Source organism: Sciurus carolinensis, chromosome 4, assembly GCF_902686445.1.
Source record: "Sciurus carolinensis chromosome 4, mSciCar1.2, whole genome shotgun sequence".
Classification (NCBI taxonomy): domain Eukaryota; kingdom Metazoa; phylum Chordata; class Mammalia; order Rodentia; family Sciuridae; genus Sciurus; species Sciurus carolinensis.
This window is the reverse complement of record NC_062216.1, coordinates 136001913-136020864: the sequence shown is the minus strand read 5'-3', so window position 1 is coordinate 136020864 and position 18952 is coordinate 136001913. Positions and strand designations below refer to the sequence as shown.

At 33.4% G+C, this 18952-nt stretch overlaps 1 protein-coding gene across 1 annotated transcript in view; it reads right to left on the bottom strand.

Annotated features, from left to right (window-relative positions):
* Positions 1–18952, bottom strand: part of Nav3 (neuron navigator 3) — a 707491-nt gene that overhangs the window by 181777 nt on the left and 506762 nt on the right. Inside the window, exons 7-8 of the mRNA XM_047549063.1 lie at positions 6136–6204; positions 2907–3046 (exon numbers count right to left, since the gene is read on the bottom strand). Coding sequence (XP_047405019.1) covers positions 2907–3046; positions 6136–6204 — 209 coding nt within the window. The remainder of the gene's footprint in view (positions 1–2906; positions 3047–6135; positions 6205–18952) is intronic.

Here is an 18952-nt window from a genome sequence, read left to right as displayed (position 1 = left end):
AAGAAAACCTTTACAAAAGATGCTATCATCATTTCAACATTTGTTCTGAGAAATTGGTTCCCACGTTCCCCTTCAATAGAATGGTGACATGGCAAGGTAGTCTATTGTAACATTTCTATTTTGGCCTTCCCTGCAAGTGATAATATATGACAATGTGCACTGATATTTTAATTCATTTGGTGAAATGGTAAAATGAGCACATTTTTAGAATTGCCTTATTATGAAAATGATATTAGATGTATCTTTTGAAGTGCAGTTTGTGATTCATCTAATGATTTCCTTCCATTAGATGTCACCCACTTGCAAATAAGCTAGTTTATTTTTTTGTAAATCATACAAATGAGAAACTTGTGCTTTCAACAGCTTGTTTTTCTTAAATAGAAAGTGAATTTTTTTTAATTGGGATTAAACCCTTACTATCCCTCACAATTTCTAGAGTTCTGAATTGATTTATAGAACTCATCACCCAAGACTTGCTAAAGAAAGTAGAAAGTATATTTCTACTTCAAAGCACTCGGGGATCACATTACAGGTGATATGATGAATTCTTCAGATAAAATATCTTAATTTACTAAACTTAAATGTTCTAATTTTTAGTAAGCAAGGAGGAATAAAGATTAGAATATTCAAGTTAGTACTTTCTGAATTCTGTTATTATAATACTGTAACCTTTGAAAATTCTTTTTCAACTTTCACCTTTCTTGGTCGTACCCAAGATATATAAGCAAACTATTTTTGTGACAAAGGTAACTTACTAGCAGATGGAAACTTGTGTTTTTAATTTATCTTTTAAATTGATCCATGAAATGTTATATTTTTGTATGTTATGCTACAACTACCAATCTTCATGTCAACAAGCTTACATCAAACATCTAACAAAAAAGTATTATTTGAACACACGATAATTATTTATTATTTTTCAAGTAATATTTATGGTTGTTTTGTTATTATAATTTAAAATGACATAAAAGCATGATATAATCTATTAGGAAGCAATGATATTAGATCTGTTGACATAAAGTAACCACATTTAATAGGAATGTCATGTTACATCTAAAAAAAAAAACCCCTCAGTTGTATTATATCACATTACACGATTTAAAGTTATTGGTAGTTTATAGACATGTAATGCTTACACTTGATATATTATAAATACCTGAATGCAAGATCATATACTTTATTTAAATGTTTCAGATTTTCAGTTATTTAGAACTCAAATTAATGGTTAATGCACCAAAAATCTCTTGTCTTTTGTTGTAGATATTTATCTAGAGAATTTGCTTTATGTGATGAAAGACCACATATCATGTGATGTCTGCCTCCACCTTGTGGTTATTATAAATATTGCTACATTCCTATTTTGCTCTACTCCTGGACATACATGAGATTGAGTGGCCATAGAAAATATTAATGCTGGTCTATCTCTGGATTTTTACCATAAAGTATAGTATCATGTTGTTTAAATGGACACCTTAGAAGTCCAATCAGCATATCCACATCTTTATTTGTAAGATTGTTAGCTTCTCCTAGAAATTCAAGATTCTAGTACTTCTTGTATATGTTAAGGACACTTTCTAGGAAGGTCATAGAATGAGGAAATGTCTTCTCCTTTTTCAGTCAGAAAATTGTAATTCTTCTGTAATATTTCTCAGAATGTAATGTGTCTTAAAGACAAGCCCCAAACTTCCATGCTTTTTTTCTTTTTCTTTTTTTTTTCCATTTGACTCAACATCAGGAGACACTGCTCTGCTCTCAGGCATTTACATTGGGCCAGTTCTACTTTAGTTCAAGGATGAGATTTTCACAAAAGAATATCTGAAACATAGATCCTACTATCAATTTTCATCTGAATAAGAGAAAACTATTTACCTATCTGAAAGAATTTGTAATTTTTTAAAACAGTGCAAAAGAGTTGCTATTTGGTTGAATTATTCAAAGCAAATTTGCCGCCTGTTGTTCTTAATTAAACATGCTTCACTTTTTAATTTTATGTATTGCTCCATGTAGGACCCAACACCAAAAAGAGAAGTTTAAACTTCCATTGGTTTTAAAACACTGTTCCAAAATCCAGCAGAACATCCTGGTAACTCCAGCAGTCACTCATATTACAACAGTACAGGTTCCCAATTTCCTCCTGATTCAGATGGAACCTATCTCTATCAAAACACCGTCACTCCCTCCTCCATAGTGACAGTATCCAGCAAACATTTTTTTAAATGCATACATTGCACATCACAGAGAACTGGGTAGCATATCAATGATTTATAAATAATCTTTACTTAAGTCTGAATAAGAGAAAGCTTATTATTATTATTAATAATCTGTATCCACCCAGAAAAATAGCCTTTAACAAAGACTTCCACTAATTGTCATTTTTTTCTTGAAGATTTTGTGAGGTGATAATTCAAGAAACAATAAACACAAATCATTTGGGGAAAACTGAGGTAATTTTATTCTGCTGCTTTCAAAGGTACACACCTATCATAATTATAACTCAATAAATAAGATGCTCAAACTTTAACTGCCCACTTATGGCACTTTTATTAACTGAAACTAAAAATTTGAATAAAATATAGCTTTACAATTTCAGGATGAATTTTCACAGAACATGAAAGGCCTAAGAAATGCGATTTATATGCATATGGGAGGAACTACTTTTGTGAAACAGATTTGATGCTTGAATATATAATTAACCACTTTAAAATGAACGAGTTCATTTCCATATGTTCTTCAGATAGGAAAAGCCCTGAAGGAAACTGGAATTCAGGAGGAATAGTTCTAGTTAGGAAATATAAGGTAACTCCATTGATAACACTTCCATCCCAATGGCTGCATTACTCCTCAAATGTTAAATGTAGTGGGCATGTTAGAGTTGGACCATGACCATGGACCAGATGAACACTTACCTTTTTCATTTCCATTTGCATAATTTGGAGGCTTGTTTTTGTCAATGCTGTTAAAGCTCTGACTTCTCCTATTTAAGTTGGAGGCTCCCTGGACTTTGCTGCTGCTGCCTGCAGCTGGCACCCTAGAGGGTCCTGGAAGCCTGAAATAGCATAAGAAAAATTACATCACAACTGGCATTTCAAAAAACAAGGAGCATGGGATTCTGAGCAGGGAAGAGTTAATGGGAAAAACTATAATACAGGATTTTCTAAAATCTAGTTTGCAGAAAATGGTGGTTTAAGTGGCAAATGGCTAAAATAAAGTAACAAATTATCAGATAAATCTTGTTTTACTTTTCAATAAGTATGCCCCCCAAAAGACCAGTAACAATGTAGAAAAGTTAAAATAAGGTGAACTTTCACTAAGATAGTCAAACTTACTCCATTCTTGATGAATAAAATTTTGCCTTACAAGTTCTTTATTTATAGGAAAAGCAAGGGAAATGGCAACACTTAACTTTTAGACTGTCAGCATATTAATCAGCTATTTGCAGCTGTTTAACTTATTCTTTTCAATACATGTGGTATTCATTTATCTCAGGTAGCTGTATCCCAAGTCTTGTAAATTAGTAAGAAGAGCAAATTTGCTGTACAAATGGCAAACAGGAAATATTTATTGAATATCTAAACTAGTTAGCTATGCTATTTTAAATATGGTGCCAGGACCAAGGTCATGGGTTCAATTGTATTTGACTGGGCTGCCTCACAAAAATGGCTTTCATTCTCTTGTCAAAAATATACAACTAGAGTGTATATGATCTTACAAGTGTGGCCACCTGATCAAACAGGAAATGTGACCAAGAAGGATTCAGGTCTCAGAAGAAAATAGACTTCAGGATAATGATAGCTCAGAATGTAGCTATATGACAGCAGTTTGAGCTACTCTTTGTACATGAAAAACAAGATGTGAGGAAATCTACATGGTGCATCTTATAATCAGAGGCACTTTGACAAGAGGTTGCAATCTACCCGTTGTATTTGGACTACAATTAAATATAAGTTGGGATAATTTATTTCACTGTTTTCCCCCTTTAGAACTCCCATTCTTGATTATTTCACAAACCGTACCCTAATTTTTATTTTATATTACCAACATGTATTTCATATGTATAATAAATTCAATCAATATAAATTAAAAACTAGAAATTAAGAATTAGTATTGGCACTATAAAGTCTATTTAGAAAACATGTTATTGAAGACTTCCAAATCTGCTTGTATTTGCTGCCACCATGTGAACATGACTGTGTACTACTAGAGTCCTCCTAGAAAAGAAAAAGACAAAACTATCCAGGATCTATCCCAAAAATTTTAATAGTTTTCTTTTACAAAACTTTAAACATAATGGAGTATTTCTATCTATTATCTATCAAATTTCACAATCCAGTTGTTAAACAATATTTAAATTTTAATTCACCTTTATAATACTATTTTATTTCCATAGATTATTTAAGTAATAAATAAAAAAATACTTTCATAATAGTAACAGGTACTGTAAAATAGAATGAACATTGGGAAAACACAAATAGTAGCTTTAAAAAGTGTTGGCTTCTTGGACTAGTTAATGGTTTCAAAATTTTAAGTGTGTTTTACAGTTTGAATACAAATGATAAATAAATATTCCCTTCAGCTATTTTGCTAATCAGAAGCTGTGTACAGATTAGAATCTTTCCAAATGATTCTGACATTTAACTTTTGTTCAAAAAGATCTACAAGGGTTTGTAAGTGTAGCACACTAACCACAGACATGAGGAGTACCAGTGACTGAACTCTGCAGATGGGACTCAACTAATTAATTTGGTCAAATGTTCCAATCATAATAAATTTGCAAACAAGCCTTGTAGATATAACCACAGACTTAGAAAGCCCACTCCAATCTTACATGTGTAAACAGCTTTAGTCACAAAACTTGCCCTTCTTTCAATGAAACTTGACCCATTTCTAGAAAGCAATTAAAATGCATTTTAATCTTTACTGTGACCCATGAAGCCAAGTGATTTTCAGTCCTCAGAAGAACGAATTAAAACAAATTAAAAAGTACATTTGCTCTTCTCATTATCCTAATTTGACAGGCAGCTGGGGTCTCTGGATCATTCATCAAAGTAATAAAAAGGGAAATGAGATGAAGAAAAAAGGGGGAAAAAAAGAGAGTATGTGAAAGAGACATGTTCTATTAAAACAAAGTACTTAAAATACATCTTACATGCCCAAGTATTAGAGAGGGTAATAAAAATGCCCATTGTACATGGCAGGTCACTGGTTTTTTACACATTGCAGTTTATACATTCATTGTAAGTTTAATTAATTACTTCTTAGAATTTGTCCCTCCAGAATCATTTTAACTACTGTGGAAATGGACACAGAAAACCAAGGCAAAGGGGAAAGTACCTACCTCAGGTCAAGGCATCAGAGGTCCATGAGGTCAAGTATTGCATAATAGGATTTGGTAATGAAGCAGGGGCTAGTATATCACCACTGGACACTTCCCCAGGGAGTGAGGAGGTGCACAGACTCTTATAATACTCAGAGATGCAAAATGTTTTCGCTATGGCTTGACTCAGCAGCTTCATGCTACCATCACACCGTCAGCTATGTAACATTTTTTTAAAGCAAACTCATCCAACACATTTTTATATATCATTATTTTCCAAACAGTACATATTACACTGTCATTTATTATTATGTGTCTCTAAAATACACACATCATAAAGAAGCAGAAATTTAAACTATTATGGATAGAGGAACAATCTAGGCTGACCTAGGGCCAACTTCCCTACCCAAATCTGCCAGTGTTTCTCAATTCTGCTTCAAAATGTGCAATAATTAATACACACCCATCTCAACAAGCAATTGCAATCTTGTAAAATTTCCAGATTTTGTCATATGGAAAGAATCATAGGGGCTTTCAAAGTAATTATTTTTTTGACTTGCTTAAGTCTAGAACTTAAACTTCATCCCAGTTTATAGTACTGTGTATAACTAAAATGAAATAAAAGAAGCCAAACCCATTTAATCATCTAACAACACATGCTTGCTCCTGAGATTGTAGGTTCATCCATTCAGAATAACTCAGTGATCTAAACTTTTCATTTGGAATTGTGTGTTTAAAAAATTTACAGTGATAGGACAAAATATCACTGGGTATTTACTCAAATATCACTAACAAGCAATAAATTAGAGATATTAACTGACCTAGTAGGCTTTTTTTGACTGGTTGCAATTCCACTGTGATTAGACTGAGTTGCATATCTGGCTGTCAGACTGTATGAGGAGAAACAGAGAAATTGAATTAAAGAGATTCTTTGAACATGGAAAGAAAGCACAAACTTACAAGAAAACTATGAGTTAATGAAATGCAATTGGAACACATATAAACATGTATAAAGAATAACTTAATCAGAAAATTATGGTAATGCAACATAACCACCATGACCTTTGACTATGAATGCACCATGAAATAATGCAATACAGCCCTGGTAATAAAATGTGGCATTATTAACTTTAAAATTATGATTGTGTGATAGTATTAATATTCTTAATAGCATTATTGCATCCTATTAAAAATTCAACCTTTGTAAATGACTGTGAAACTTTAGGGAGACTTAAATTTCAATTGTATGACAGAAAGATCTCTTTCCCAAGAAGGTTAAAATATGTATGAAATGAGAATCATTAATTTCTCTTCTAATTTACCCTTTTAAATAAACATTTTGAAGTCCAAGCAGGTTTGTGTATAATAAGTTATTGTTTCTACTGGACAGAAATTTTTAAAGAATATGTACAATAAAAGATTTTTCTGTAACGAAGGGCCTACCCATAAGTTGAAATTTATATGGATTTAAATTCTTGAAAAACAAGCTTACCAAATAACTGGTAATAACTTGTGGGGATCTTGAGTTGCCTTGCTTAATGCTTTTTTAAATCAAAATCTTTGTTCAAAGACATATAAGAAAGCATAACTTAAAGCAAGTTTGGAAGAATAACACTTTGTAAAACAAATGCAAATCCATACATTAAGTTAAACTGTCTCTTAGTTACTAAGATTTGAGAATTAGTGTCCAAGGAAATAGGACCAACACGGAGGTGTTAGAATCAGGGTGGCAAGGGTCACATTGAGCCTTACTGCAATTGATCGAGTTGCTTTGTTGCCCACAGTGAGCATTTTAGTAAAGAAAAAGATGGCTTAGGATAATGATCTGTTTCCCAAATTAACTCAGTCCTCTGGGCTAGTCTGGTGGGAACATCGAGGTCCTTCCTCATGGAGGAAGTCTTCAGGTCCACAGAATATTTACTTTTTACCTTTGTCATTTATATACATAGTTATTTGCAAATAAAACATTCTACATTTTAAACACACTGGGACATACAAGACAACTGATTACAATTGGCCAACCTATCTCAGTAATAGTAATATCAGAGTAAGTGAAAAGTGAAAAATAAGCTGTCTCAATGCAATGAGATACTAATTTAAAATTTAAAGTTAAAAGGATCCAAAGGAAGGAAAAATTGTTTGTGAACTTCTCAGTTAACTTGTCAGTCCAAGTACAAGAGAACTACCTAAAGTTTAATCACTACTTCTTTTCTTATACTCTCCAATTTGAAGACAAATATAAGCAATAAAGACAAAAATGAAACAATGTACTTTCTTCCAGGGAACTGAAACATGATTTTGCTCCATGTTTTCAAGGAAATACTATAATAATTCCCAGTACATAACTGGAAATAAATCAAAAACAAAGTCCAGAGAGGTTAAGTGATTTACCCCAAATCATTTTAGTTTTATTGCCAATGTGTATTTTCTGATTTCTAATGAAAGAATATAGTATTGGCTGTCTGTTTTTTTTAAACAAGTCCCTCACTTTAGTTCCTTGAAATTTAACCTCTTCCCTGCTTCTGCATTTCTGAAGCTGTCACCATGAAGAACACCAGAGTTTTCCCAGTTTTCACTGTATTATGGTGTTTGAGTTTGACCACATTGACCCTTCTATTGTTCAAATCTCTCCCTTTCATAGACAGTCAAGCTCACTTGATTCATTTATCACCATTCTTGTCCTTTCTTCCTTCAACAAATCTTCATTTCTCAACTCTTTTTCCCCAGAAAGGTTATTCCTTCTTTCCTCAAATACTTTTATACATTCTTTCACTTAGTAATTCATTTCCTACTAAGATCTGAACTAAAATGCTACCCTTTAGCATTAACCTCTCTATATACACCCAGTCATGGATATCAGCTGCATAAAAGACTTGTTCATAATCTTTAAACTCACTCCTAATCACCACTTACTTTCTTTTACCTATTCTGCCTTCCATTAATAACTTTATTTATATTCACAGAACCAAAATTTCCTCAGGGACATGGACTTGAAATCTCAAGAATTGACTTGTGTCTTTTCCTGTTCAATTATTACAGATGAGCAATCAGTAAATCAGTATCTAGTCATGCTGTTGGGAACTCTACAAATTCTTTTGCATCTTCGTTCTCCTTCCAGGTTTTTCACACTAACTCAAGCTTTCAACACTTTCTACGATGTTTCTTGAATAGAGGAGTTCAATTGTTTACTGCTTACCAAACTCATTATCTAGAATGGACAATTAGGATCAGAAAGGACCACAAAATGTATCTAGTCCTATCTGAAGTTATAGGTGAAGGAAGAAAAGTGCAAAGAAATAAGCAGTAAATTTCCTAAAACATACAGATGATTAGTGACAATGAAAAGTAGATTCTAGCATTCAAGGAGCTCTGCAATGCATCTCTACATTTGCACCCCGTGTTCTACCTTTGTCACCTGAGGCATTTTGTAGTCAAGACTAGTTCCTAATCATCACCCATACATTAATTGTGCTTCTCTACTTTGGGCTGCCTTTACTCTTGCTGTCATTCCCATGGGAATACTTCCTACCTGTGTCCATCATACCAAATTCTTCTGAAGGACCACTGTAAATGACACCAAGTCCACCTAACACTTCATCATTTCCTAGACACACATTAAATCTCTGCACTTTCTTACCTTCTCATGTAATTAAAATATAATTTTAGTTATTTAAAATTGTAAACACAACACAGTTTCTTCAAGGTAATCTCTTCACTTGAATTATTGCAGAAGATAAAAGAGTTTATCAAAAAAGTCCCCACAAAATACACTTGAGATATATTCAACTGGATGAAAAGAGACTGAAAGTTTTGTGATCCTTCCTAGGAAATAAAATTCCTGGTATTTTCTTAATTTAAAAAGATGTGCTAAGACTATCATAGATATTGAGAGCTTGCCTACTTTCTCTTATTAGAAGAGAAAAAACAGTACATTTTGAAAAAAATATGACATATCATCAAACCAATTGCATAATTGTAGTAACAGGGAGTGTATTGTTAACATGATTACTAGTTGGACAATCGAGATGCATTTTGAAAGACCTGTATTCCAGAAATAAAGGATTAAAATAAAAGACTGTGGAACTCTCAACGTGAATTATGACATACTTCTTTTAACAAACAAATCACATGAAAAAAATTTTGGAGGGAAAACCTATAGTCTTAAAACAACTAAAACTAATTGTCATGTATAGATCCTTTTTAGATCCTGACTCAATCAAACATTAAACTGTTGTTAAATATTTAACTGTTAAACCTTTATGAAAAATTTGAGAAAATGTTAACACCTGGTTATTAGATAAACCTAAGTGATTAATATTAACTTTTAAAGTGTTCTAATTATTTTGGATTGTGACTATGCTAAAAAGAAACTTTAACTTTTAGGGTTATATCTTGGAATCTTTTGTAAGCTACTAAATAATTGATTCAAATAAATTAACAGTAGAATTTGGGACTTGAGAACTTAATAATAAATGAAGCAAGGTAGGTGGTGAGTCAGTAAAAGTTTGAATCTGATGGGTCCATGAGGAATTTAAATGGAATTTAGATTTTTAAAAAATAAAAGGTAATCTAAGAAGTATTCCTATTATTACTAACTTGAAGAAAGTAATTAGTTTATCAAGTATAACTGCCACAAATACTTAACATTTTGAGAAGAATTAATATTTATCGTAGTAGGTCTACTGATAGGGCAACATTACCATCTCATGAGTCTATTTATCATATTTAAAATATTAATATATAGCATATATTTATTATACATGTTGTTTATTATTTAATCAACTAACCTGTTAGTTTGATCATTTCTAATTTTTTTCTTTTATTTTTTATGAACCTAACCATTAAAAGACCATGTTGTACCAATCTGAATTTCTAAAAGCTGCCTGGTCAAAAATGTCTGGCCTGTAACTATATCACCCTCTACCACTCACAGATGTTTATAGACCAAGAAGCATAGTCTCCTTGGAAGGACTTTTCTTTTTTATTTGGCTTACTTTTTAGCATCAGTCAGGATTCCAGTGGGTAAAAGACAAGGTTGGCATATGCCTAGCATTTCTTTAATACTGCCTAATGTTAAAGGCACTGCATGCGTGTGAATATACATATGTTCATATGTATGTAAATGTATAATTTAATTACAAATGTGTTACTTGCTAGTTTTAATTATAGTTTTGCTGCCAACTTGCTTTCATACCTTGCTACCTCTCTCTAGTTTCTTGTTCTCATCTGAAAATAATATAGGAATACAATTTAGGAGATTGCATTTGTAATCATTTATTAAAAAATTATTACTTCAACCTTAAGATCACTGGTAATCTAAGATGGACAGAAATCACAAATCTTCAATTTCCATATTCCTCTTTATTTCTCTGTAATATTTTCTTTTCAACTGCTTATGTATTCAATCTTTCCCCATCTTGCTCATAACTGCTTTGATCTGACTCAAATCTTTGTTTCTCAATGGCTCCTATTTTTTCCTATCATTTTGCTTTGTCTCTGTCTTCCTAGACAGCAAGAAAGCATTCTCCCCCACAGTGCTTATAGTACCACTTCCCAACTTCTAAGTTTATCAGAGATTAGTGACAAGGCAGGTACACAGGCACAGTTAACTTGCAGTGTATTAATAAAACAGACACGGGGGACATGAAGACACAGCACCCAGGCATGTGGGATAAGTGAATGATTACAAGACCACAGAAGTGGGAGTTTGCAGACACCTGAAATGAAGACTGCAGTTTTCTTTCCTGAAATATTGTTAAATGAGACACCTAGCTAATAAATGAGAAAGAGGGAAAAAAAAAGTCAGAAGCAAAACACAAAAGAAGTAAATGTTTTGAGAATCACTGGGAATTCTCCTAAGGGAGGATCTGATTACCTTTCTGGTGAGTAGAACATCAAAAAGATGCTGTTCATTTTCCTGAATGTGGAAGGGAAGAAGACACAACTATACACAATCTTTGTTTTTATATAATTAAGAATGGAACTTATCTGGTGTTTAAAACACAGTAGGATCCAAATTCCAGAACTTCCTATTCCAGCTTTAGTATAAATCCTCATGTGGAATTACAACATCCACTTAGTATAAGGAAAAAAAACTTCTCAAAGTAAACACGTCTTACACTGTGATGACCCATTTTTACTGATCACTAGAGCCTTACTGCTCAAAGTGTGGTCTGTAGACCAAAAACACTGGCATCACTTGGGATTTGTTAGAAATACAAAATTTCAGGTCCTGTCCCAGACTTTCTGAGTCAGAATCTGCAATGTATTTTATTTTTTATTGGTTCTTTTAGTTATACATGGCAATAGAGTCCATTTTGGTAAAATTATGTACATGATGTGGGATTCACTGTGGTGTAGTCATCTACGTACATAGGAAAGTTGTGTCAGATTGAGAATCTTCATTTTTAACAGGATCCCTAGATAATTTCTGTGTCATAAAATTGTAGAAACTGTGTTCTGCAGAACACCCATGAATACCTCCGCAGAGGAGAAAAAGATGTAGTTTTCAGAGTTAAATAGCATAATGTAAGCATCTTAAGCCCTGCTTCAGGGTCCATCTTACATCTCATTGTTGCTCTAGATGTCAGCAGCCCCCTTCTAGAAATTGTCTAGCTTAGTTTTCCTGACAAAACAGGTATATCCTGCTTTTCAAATGCAGGTTCAATCACTGTCCCATCTCCCGAGATTTTATGCCATGATTGTGAATATTTTCATTTTTAAATTTTTTTGGGGGGTACTTGGGATTGAACTCAGGGGCACTCGACCACTGAGCCACATCCCTGGTCCCACTTTACATTTTATTTAAAGACAGGGTCTCACTTAGTTGCTTAGAACCTCGCTTTTGTTGAGGCTGGCTTTGAACTCATGGTCTTCCTGTCAGCCTCCAGAGCTGCTGGGGTTACAGGTATGAGCCACTGTACCTAGCTCATGAATATTTTTAAAACCATAACCCTAGATGCCAATTTTCTCCTCCATTCCTTTGATAGCAAATGTACATTTTAAACTCCAATCTCAATCCTAAACTTTAGAGCTTCCTTTCTAAATACTTCCTTGATATCTCCTAGATATTCTATCTTGACCATATGGTAATTGATCAGGATAAAGGTCTACTAAACAGACTGTATTATTCTCTTGGGCAGGAATCATGTTTTGTTTGCTTATACACTCTCAGTCTGTATCACAGAGTTGGTCTATGTTCAATAATCAAGTATTGATCGCTATTTCCAAGGTGGCATTTTCAAATATGACATGTTATGTCTCCATTTTCTAAGCAAGGGAAAATTTTCCAATACTGGAATTATCACAAGTATGTTAAAAGAAGAAAGGGAAAGATAATAGTCCTTAATGTATCCTTATTAAGTGAAAGGCATTGAAGTTCATTTTCTTATTTATTTCTCAAATGGTCCCACACAGCCGACACTCTGTACACTCAGCATCTGACAGACATGAAAACTGAAGTTTTAAAACACAGATTTATGTGAAGAAGTCACATCTTATAAAACTACAATGTTGCAATTTGAATTTGTTTGTTAAATTCCAAAATTCTGTGCTATGTTCTGTTATGACATTTTGTCTTCTTAGAAGTTGACTCTCCTTTGAAATATTTCCATGCTTCTTTCCTATCAATTCATTGTCCTGTGGATTTACAAAGATCCCCAAGGCATTATAATAATTCTTTTATCCTACCTACAAAATATCATCTTTTCCAGTTTGAAATAAATAAACCTACTTTCAGTAGATCCTATTTGGCATTCAGAGAAACAACATTATAAAAAAAAACTTCATTCAGTACATCATTCTTATTGTTCTCTTTTATATAAAGTGTCCAGAATGGGAAAATCAATAGAGAATGAAAATATATTAGCAGTTGCTTATGGTGATATAGGCAGAGGAATAGATAGTGATTTCTAATGGGCACCTGGTTTTTTTCTGAGATAATGAAAACACTCCAAAATTAGAGGGTGGTGATGGTTGAACAATTCCATCAATAGACCCCAAATCAATCAATTGTAAGTTTTAAATGGTAGGTGTTATGTTTGTGAATCTCAAAAGAGATTAAATAAAAAAAAAAAACTCTATTCAGTAAGTCACTATATCCAGACATAAGGAATAAGCAATCAAAACAATTTTAAAGGATAAAATAATTTTAGTATATAAGCAACTGTCCTCACAGTCTTTCAAGCAAACATTTCCATTTAACTTTTTAAGCAACATTTAATCAGGAGTAATAAACATGGCATATATTTTGTTACCAGCCCCTCTGATGTTCCTAATCAATTACAGTACATTTTCAATCTACAAAGCCCTGTGGCAATCTCACAATTCTTGGCCAGGGTTCAGGCAACCCTTGTTATTCAAGAGCAGTCAGAACAAGAGCTAAAATTTACTGGTATCTCTTCTCTATACTCCCATCAAGACACTCTTAAGAAGATGAGAATAATTCCACATAGGAGTTTTGTAGAAGGGTCTATTTCTATTGTAGTTATTCTAAGAGCAGCCTTCCTTGCAGAAGTTTACATATCCTAGATATAAAGCACATGGGGATTATTAGGACTCACCAAAATATACCTGAACCTCACACATGTCTCAACTTTGTCTCCTTTGACTATTATCAAGCTTCATCAAAAAAATCTCAGCTGAGGGAAGTGATAGTTAATTACTGTGGTAATTTAAAATATTTATTTTCTTATTCATTCACAACCACTGCTTTTACACACCTGCTGTTTCTCCCTAAAAACCTACAGAAAGTCCCATTGACTTGCTAAGGAATGTGGCCTTTATCTGACTGCAGTGGAGAATTATAAAAGTTTTAACTGTAGAATAAACTGGTACCTTCTCAGATGAGATACCTCCTTCTCTTAGAAGGGATAGAGGAAGGAATGAGGCTGGGAAACAGCAAGACTGGGAACAGGGAGATCAAATAAGAAATCACTGCTATGATTCAGGCCAGATTTGATGGGAGCTCAATGACGTCAGAGGCACAGGAAATAGAATATTCAGTTGAAATAGTGTACATAGGAATTGGAAAAGAGGGGGAAAATCTGCAATGACTCTGGGCCTCTGGTTCGAGTTGAACTGTACAGTGACATAGGAGAACATTACAAGAAAAGGAAGTTGAACATCCATGGTGTGCTGTAGGAGCAGAAAAGAGGAAAAATAAAAACTCCAATTCTACGTTACATCAACATTCAAGGATGGGAGAAAGGAACAGAAAGTCCTGGCAGGATGGATAGTCCTGAATGAACAAACCCACCTACACAGCAGACTCTATGATCTTACTCTAATGGTTCTTCTTGAAGTACATAAATAATCAGAGTAAATTTCATGCCAAATTAATGAATAAATAAGAAAATAATTTCACATTCCTAAAATTTTAAAAGTGACAAACATTGATGTTGAATAATTTTGACCTAGTTCATGATCTACTTTAATCTCATATTCACTAAAGCAATCAATAATTACATTATTAAAAAGAACGTTATTGACCACTGACCATATATTAGCACTATGCTTGAATGATTTAATTTGGCAAAAAATAGGTTTAGGCAGAGATGACTGTTTCACCATGGGAACTATAACCCCTAAAATCATGCATATGAACATACATTCCTCATAAAAATGTAATTGGATATTCAATGGAAATTGAGTTCACTTCAAGCTTGGAAGGGAAAACACACAAACATTAGGCAGATACGAAGAAAGAGATGCATTGCATATTTTCTGTGAATTGATAAATTGAAACATCAGTAGTAAGATCTAGTACATTAGCTAATAGCACAGAATGTAGAGCCAACTGCCCTAGCTAAAATTTCGAAGTCCTCATCTGTTAAATGAGGGTGACAGCTTTATCTCTAGAAAGGTTTTGTGAGGATTCAATTGTATAGCACTTAGAAGAATGTCTGGTACAAATAATAACAATAATAAAAATGCAGTGGAATTCAGATGCACATTACAGAGGCTCTGTAAATATCTGTATAAATCCTATAAATATATTTCTCAATCTATAAAATATCCTCACCTACTTGTATTTAGTGCAAGTGGTGGTTCTTACCTACCACTGTTAATGTAATCATATCCTTATACAAAGGCCCACAAGCTGGACCCTGAGAAGTATATAGGCTGAGCTTTTATCTGTGGCTCCTGGTCTCCAAGTTTAAAATTAACTTGGGCACATGATTTCTTGAAAGGAGATACAAAGAAGCACCAAATTTTCTGGATATTCTCCACTCTTCTTAAATTCTGAAGTCAACAATATAAACTCTTCTAGGACACATCTCTAGAAAGACTCATCAGAAACTGGTCCCATAGGACATCCAAGAACCACTGTTTTCAAAAGAATACACTGGCTGCCATTTCCAGAACCTGTAACTCTAAACACTGTACATAAAAAAGCATCTGAAAATGAGGATTTGTGTTTTGTTTTATGACACGGTTGGTCACTAGATGACAATATCCTTGAAGACAATGTATTTATTACTACAGTACATTTCAAAGAAACACTATTTGCATTTAACAAGGTAGGAAAAAAATCTATTCTGCAAAGCAGTGCCCTCCTTGTACACTCACATTACCCACAGATGTTTGGATCCCCAGAGTTCTGTGTTCCTTTTCCCCTTAGCTTTATACTCTCCCATTCCAACTAAATCAGACTTCACTGTTTAAAAGTGGTTAAGTTAATGTTCTTAGGTCTATATCTCTGACCCTGTCCACTCTCATGAACTCCAGAGTCACATGATAGACTCCACCACCTAGAAGTACCATTAACATCTCAAATCTCTGGAGGTTGAAGCTGAACATTTTTCTAACACTTCCTACTTTCTCTTCCACCTCATGTTTCCATTATTATATTATCATTTTTCCTTATTGAAATATATCACTAATATTCAATAAAAATATAAATAGGATTCACTGTGCCACTAGGGCAGTCTTTCTAAGTTGTAACTGTCTCATTCTTCCTCTATAAAAAATTCCAGAGCAATTTTCCTTTACATTCAGGAAACAAATCTCAGCTCCTAGGCATAGAATTCAGCCTCCATAAAGTTGACCTCTGCTTACTTCTCGAGGCTTTTCTCTCACCATACCACTGATAAGTTAAATGCAGTCATATAAAAATATAATTTGATATTCCTTCCATTGGGAGGTGAGATCTTTGACCTATGCAACCCCCTGTTTGAATCTAGGTGGGATTCAAATACAGTCATCATGGGAAAAGTATGCAATCCTTGAGACTGTCCAGCTGGACTGGACATGGGAAGTCTCTGTTCCAAGTAAGCTACTGGGCAGTGAGGAACCCATCTTGGAGATAGATTGTCCAAGCAGAGATGTTCAGCCTCCAAGAAGTTTGTGACACGCCAACCATTCCTTCCTTTCCCCCTGGCCATAGTGGAACAAAGATAAGCCATTTCCTCTGGACCCTTTATGATCCCCTAGGTTGCAATATACATGAGAAAAATAAAATGGTTATCATTTTGCTCACTAGACTGCTGAATTTTTTTTTTTTAAATCACAATAGGTACCGAGAACATATTTCTACTTAAACTTTCTCCAAGGTCAAAAGACTACAGTTTCATGCAAGTGAAATGACATGCTTTACTCTGTTAGATTACTTAGCATAGCCTACTGAACTACGTGCTTTGCTATCTAGGTTCTCTGAAAGACTGTGAACAATTTGAAAGATAAATATACCACCAAATTCAACTACATATCTAGTATAACTCTTAGTACATGAGGTGGGGGAGGGGTGATTATTTGTTGAAAAAAATCGCACATGAATTTTTGAAAAATGACCAATAGAAAAGAACAATGGTCTCTAACATAATACATAAAAATTACAGCCACAAAATCATTTTTCATCAAGCCATATGGTATGCATTGACTCTTTCCAAGTAGATAGTAGTTGATTTATTAAAACAAATATCAGGCACAAAATGGTGTTTTTAAGATGGATGTGCTTAATATAAAAGTACCTGAACAAACTGCTCCTCAGATCAATGTAGAATATAAAGACAATCTATCATCTATCTATCTAATATATACATAAATATCTTCATCTGTTTTAAGAGATTTTATGGAAAATTATTTTAGAATCATCCTTGTTTCCTGCCTTATCTGTTGATTTCAGTCTTAGGGCTTCACACATATAGGAATGGATAAACCATCCAGAATTCCTATGTAGTCAAATATCTCAAACTCTTGATCCCCAATGAAAGAAAGAGTTATTTTATGCTTAATCACTACATCTCATTTGTTCTTCAATAGTACTATTCCTTTTAATGCCTTTGTACAAAGGACAAAGGAATACAAAGAAACAAATTAGAAAATATAAAGTAAAAAAATATTCTTGGGTTTGAGTTTTGGTGGATGATTTTATCTCTCAATTTTATTTCTCAATTTTCAAATGTTAAGGCAGGGGTTAGTCAGATGTGGTGGCATATACATGGTCTCCCAGCTATTTGGGAGACTGAAGCAGGAGGACTGCAAGTTGGAGGTCAGCTTGGGCAGCTCAGTGAAACCCTCAGCAATTTAGTGAGACCCTCAGGAAGTTGTTAAGACCCTGTCTAAAGATAAAAAATAAAAGAGGGCTAGGAATATAGCTCAATGGGAAAGCAACCCTGGGTCCAATCCTTAGGACCAAAAAAACTAAAAATATATAAAACAGCAGGAGTTTCCTTCAAATTTACTGGGAATGTCTTTAAAAAACTGAAAATAAACTTCCTAAGATATATTACAATTAAATATATTTTTAAAGTCTTATGCTAAGAATTTTTAGACAGGAGAACAAACATTAAAAATAGGAAAGCACATTTACTAAATATTTAAGACTGAGATACACTGAAACACATTTCTTTATACTAGAGGTCCTATGATTGATCAAGATGGAAATAAATCATATATTCAGAATTAAGATTAAAATATTTCCTTAAGCCAGATTCTTTCTTTACTATGAAGATTTTCCTTTCTGCAGGAGGCTTGCAAACTGATACAGATGATAGCTGGTAAGATAATAACTCAAGAAAGAACATATATTCACTTCTGCAAATACATCTTTCGAATCTCAAAACCATATATGTTCCTTCAAAAAATATTTAAGACATTTTGCAATTGTATGTATTTCAGAATATGTAACAAAATTCTCTGTCCTTATACTTAAATTTTATGGAGAATTCACTGAAGGTATTTATTCACTAACCCATAAATGAATGGGTCAGAAACTTAGCTTTCTTCCACATGTGTTTCTTTTTAGTATCTGGGTGGCTGAAATATCATCCCAACTGCATTTAAGACAGGTTACTTGATAACTTATCCCATTAGTGAAATATGGCATGAAAATATATTATAACCTTTGTCTTATCTTAAATTTCTACAGACAGTTAATAAGGCCACCTGCATGGTCTGCTCTTGAGAGATCTCAAATCAGTAACTGAAGAGGGAGATGCATGTGTAAAATATTTCAGTATCAAAGTCTCCTACTCTTTTAGGAATGTTGAATTCCAAGATAAAGAACTCAGGAAACCAGACTCATATTTCTTTCACAATGTCATCATAAATTAGATTTTCCACAATGCTCTTACTTAAACATAGCTCAAAATATTATACTGTTCCATGGATCATTTTCCATTTACAATTTTCAGTATG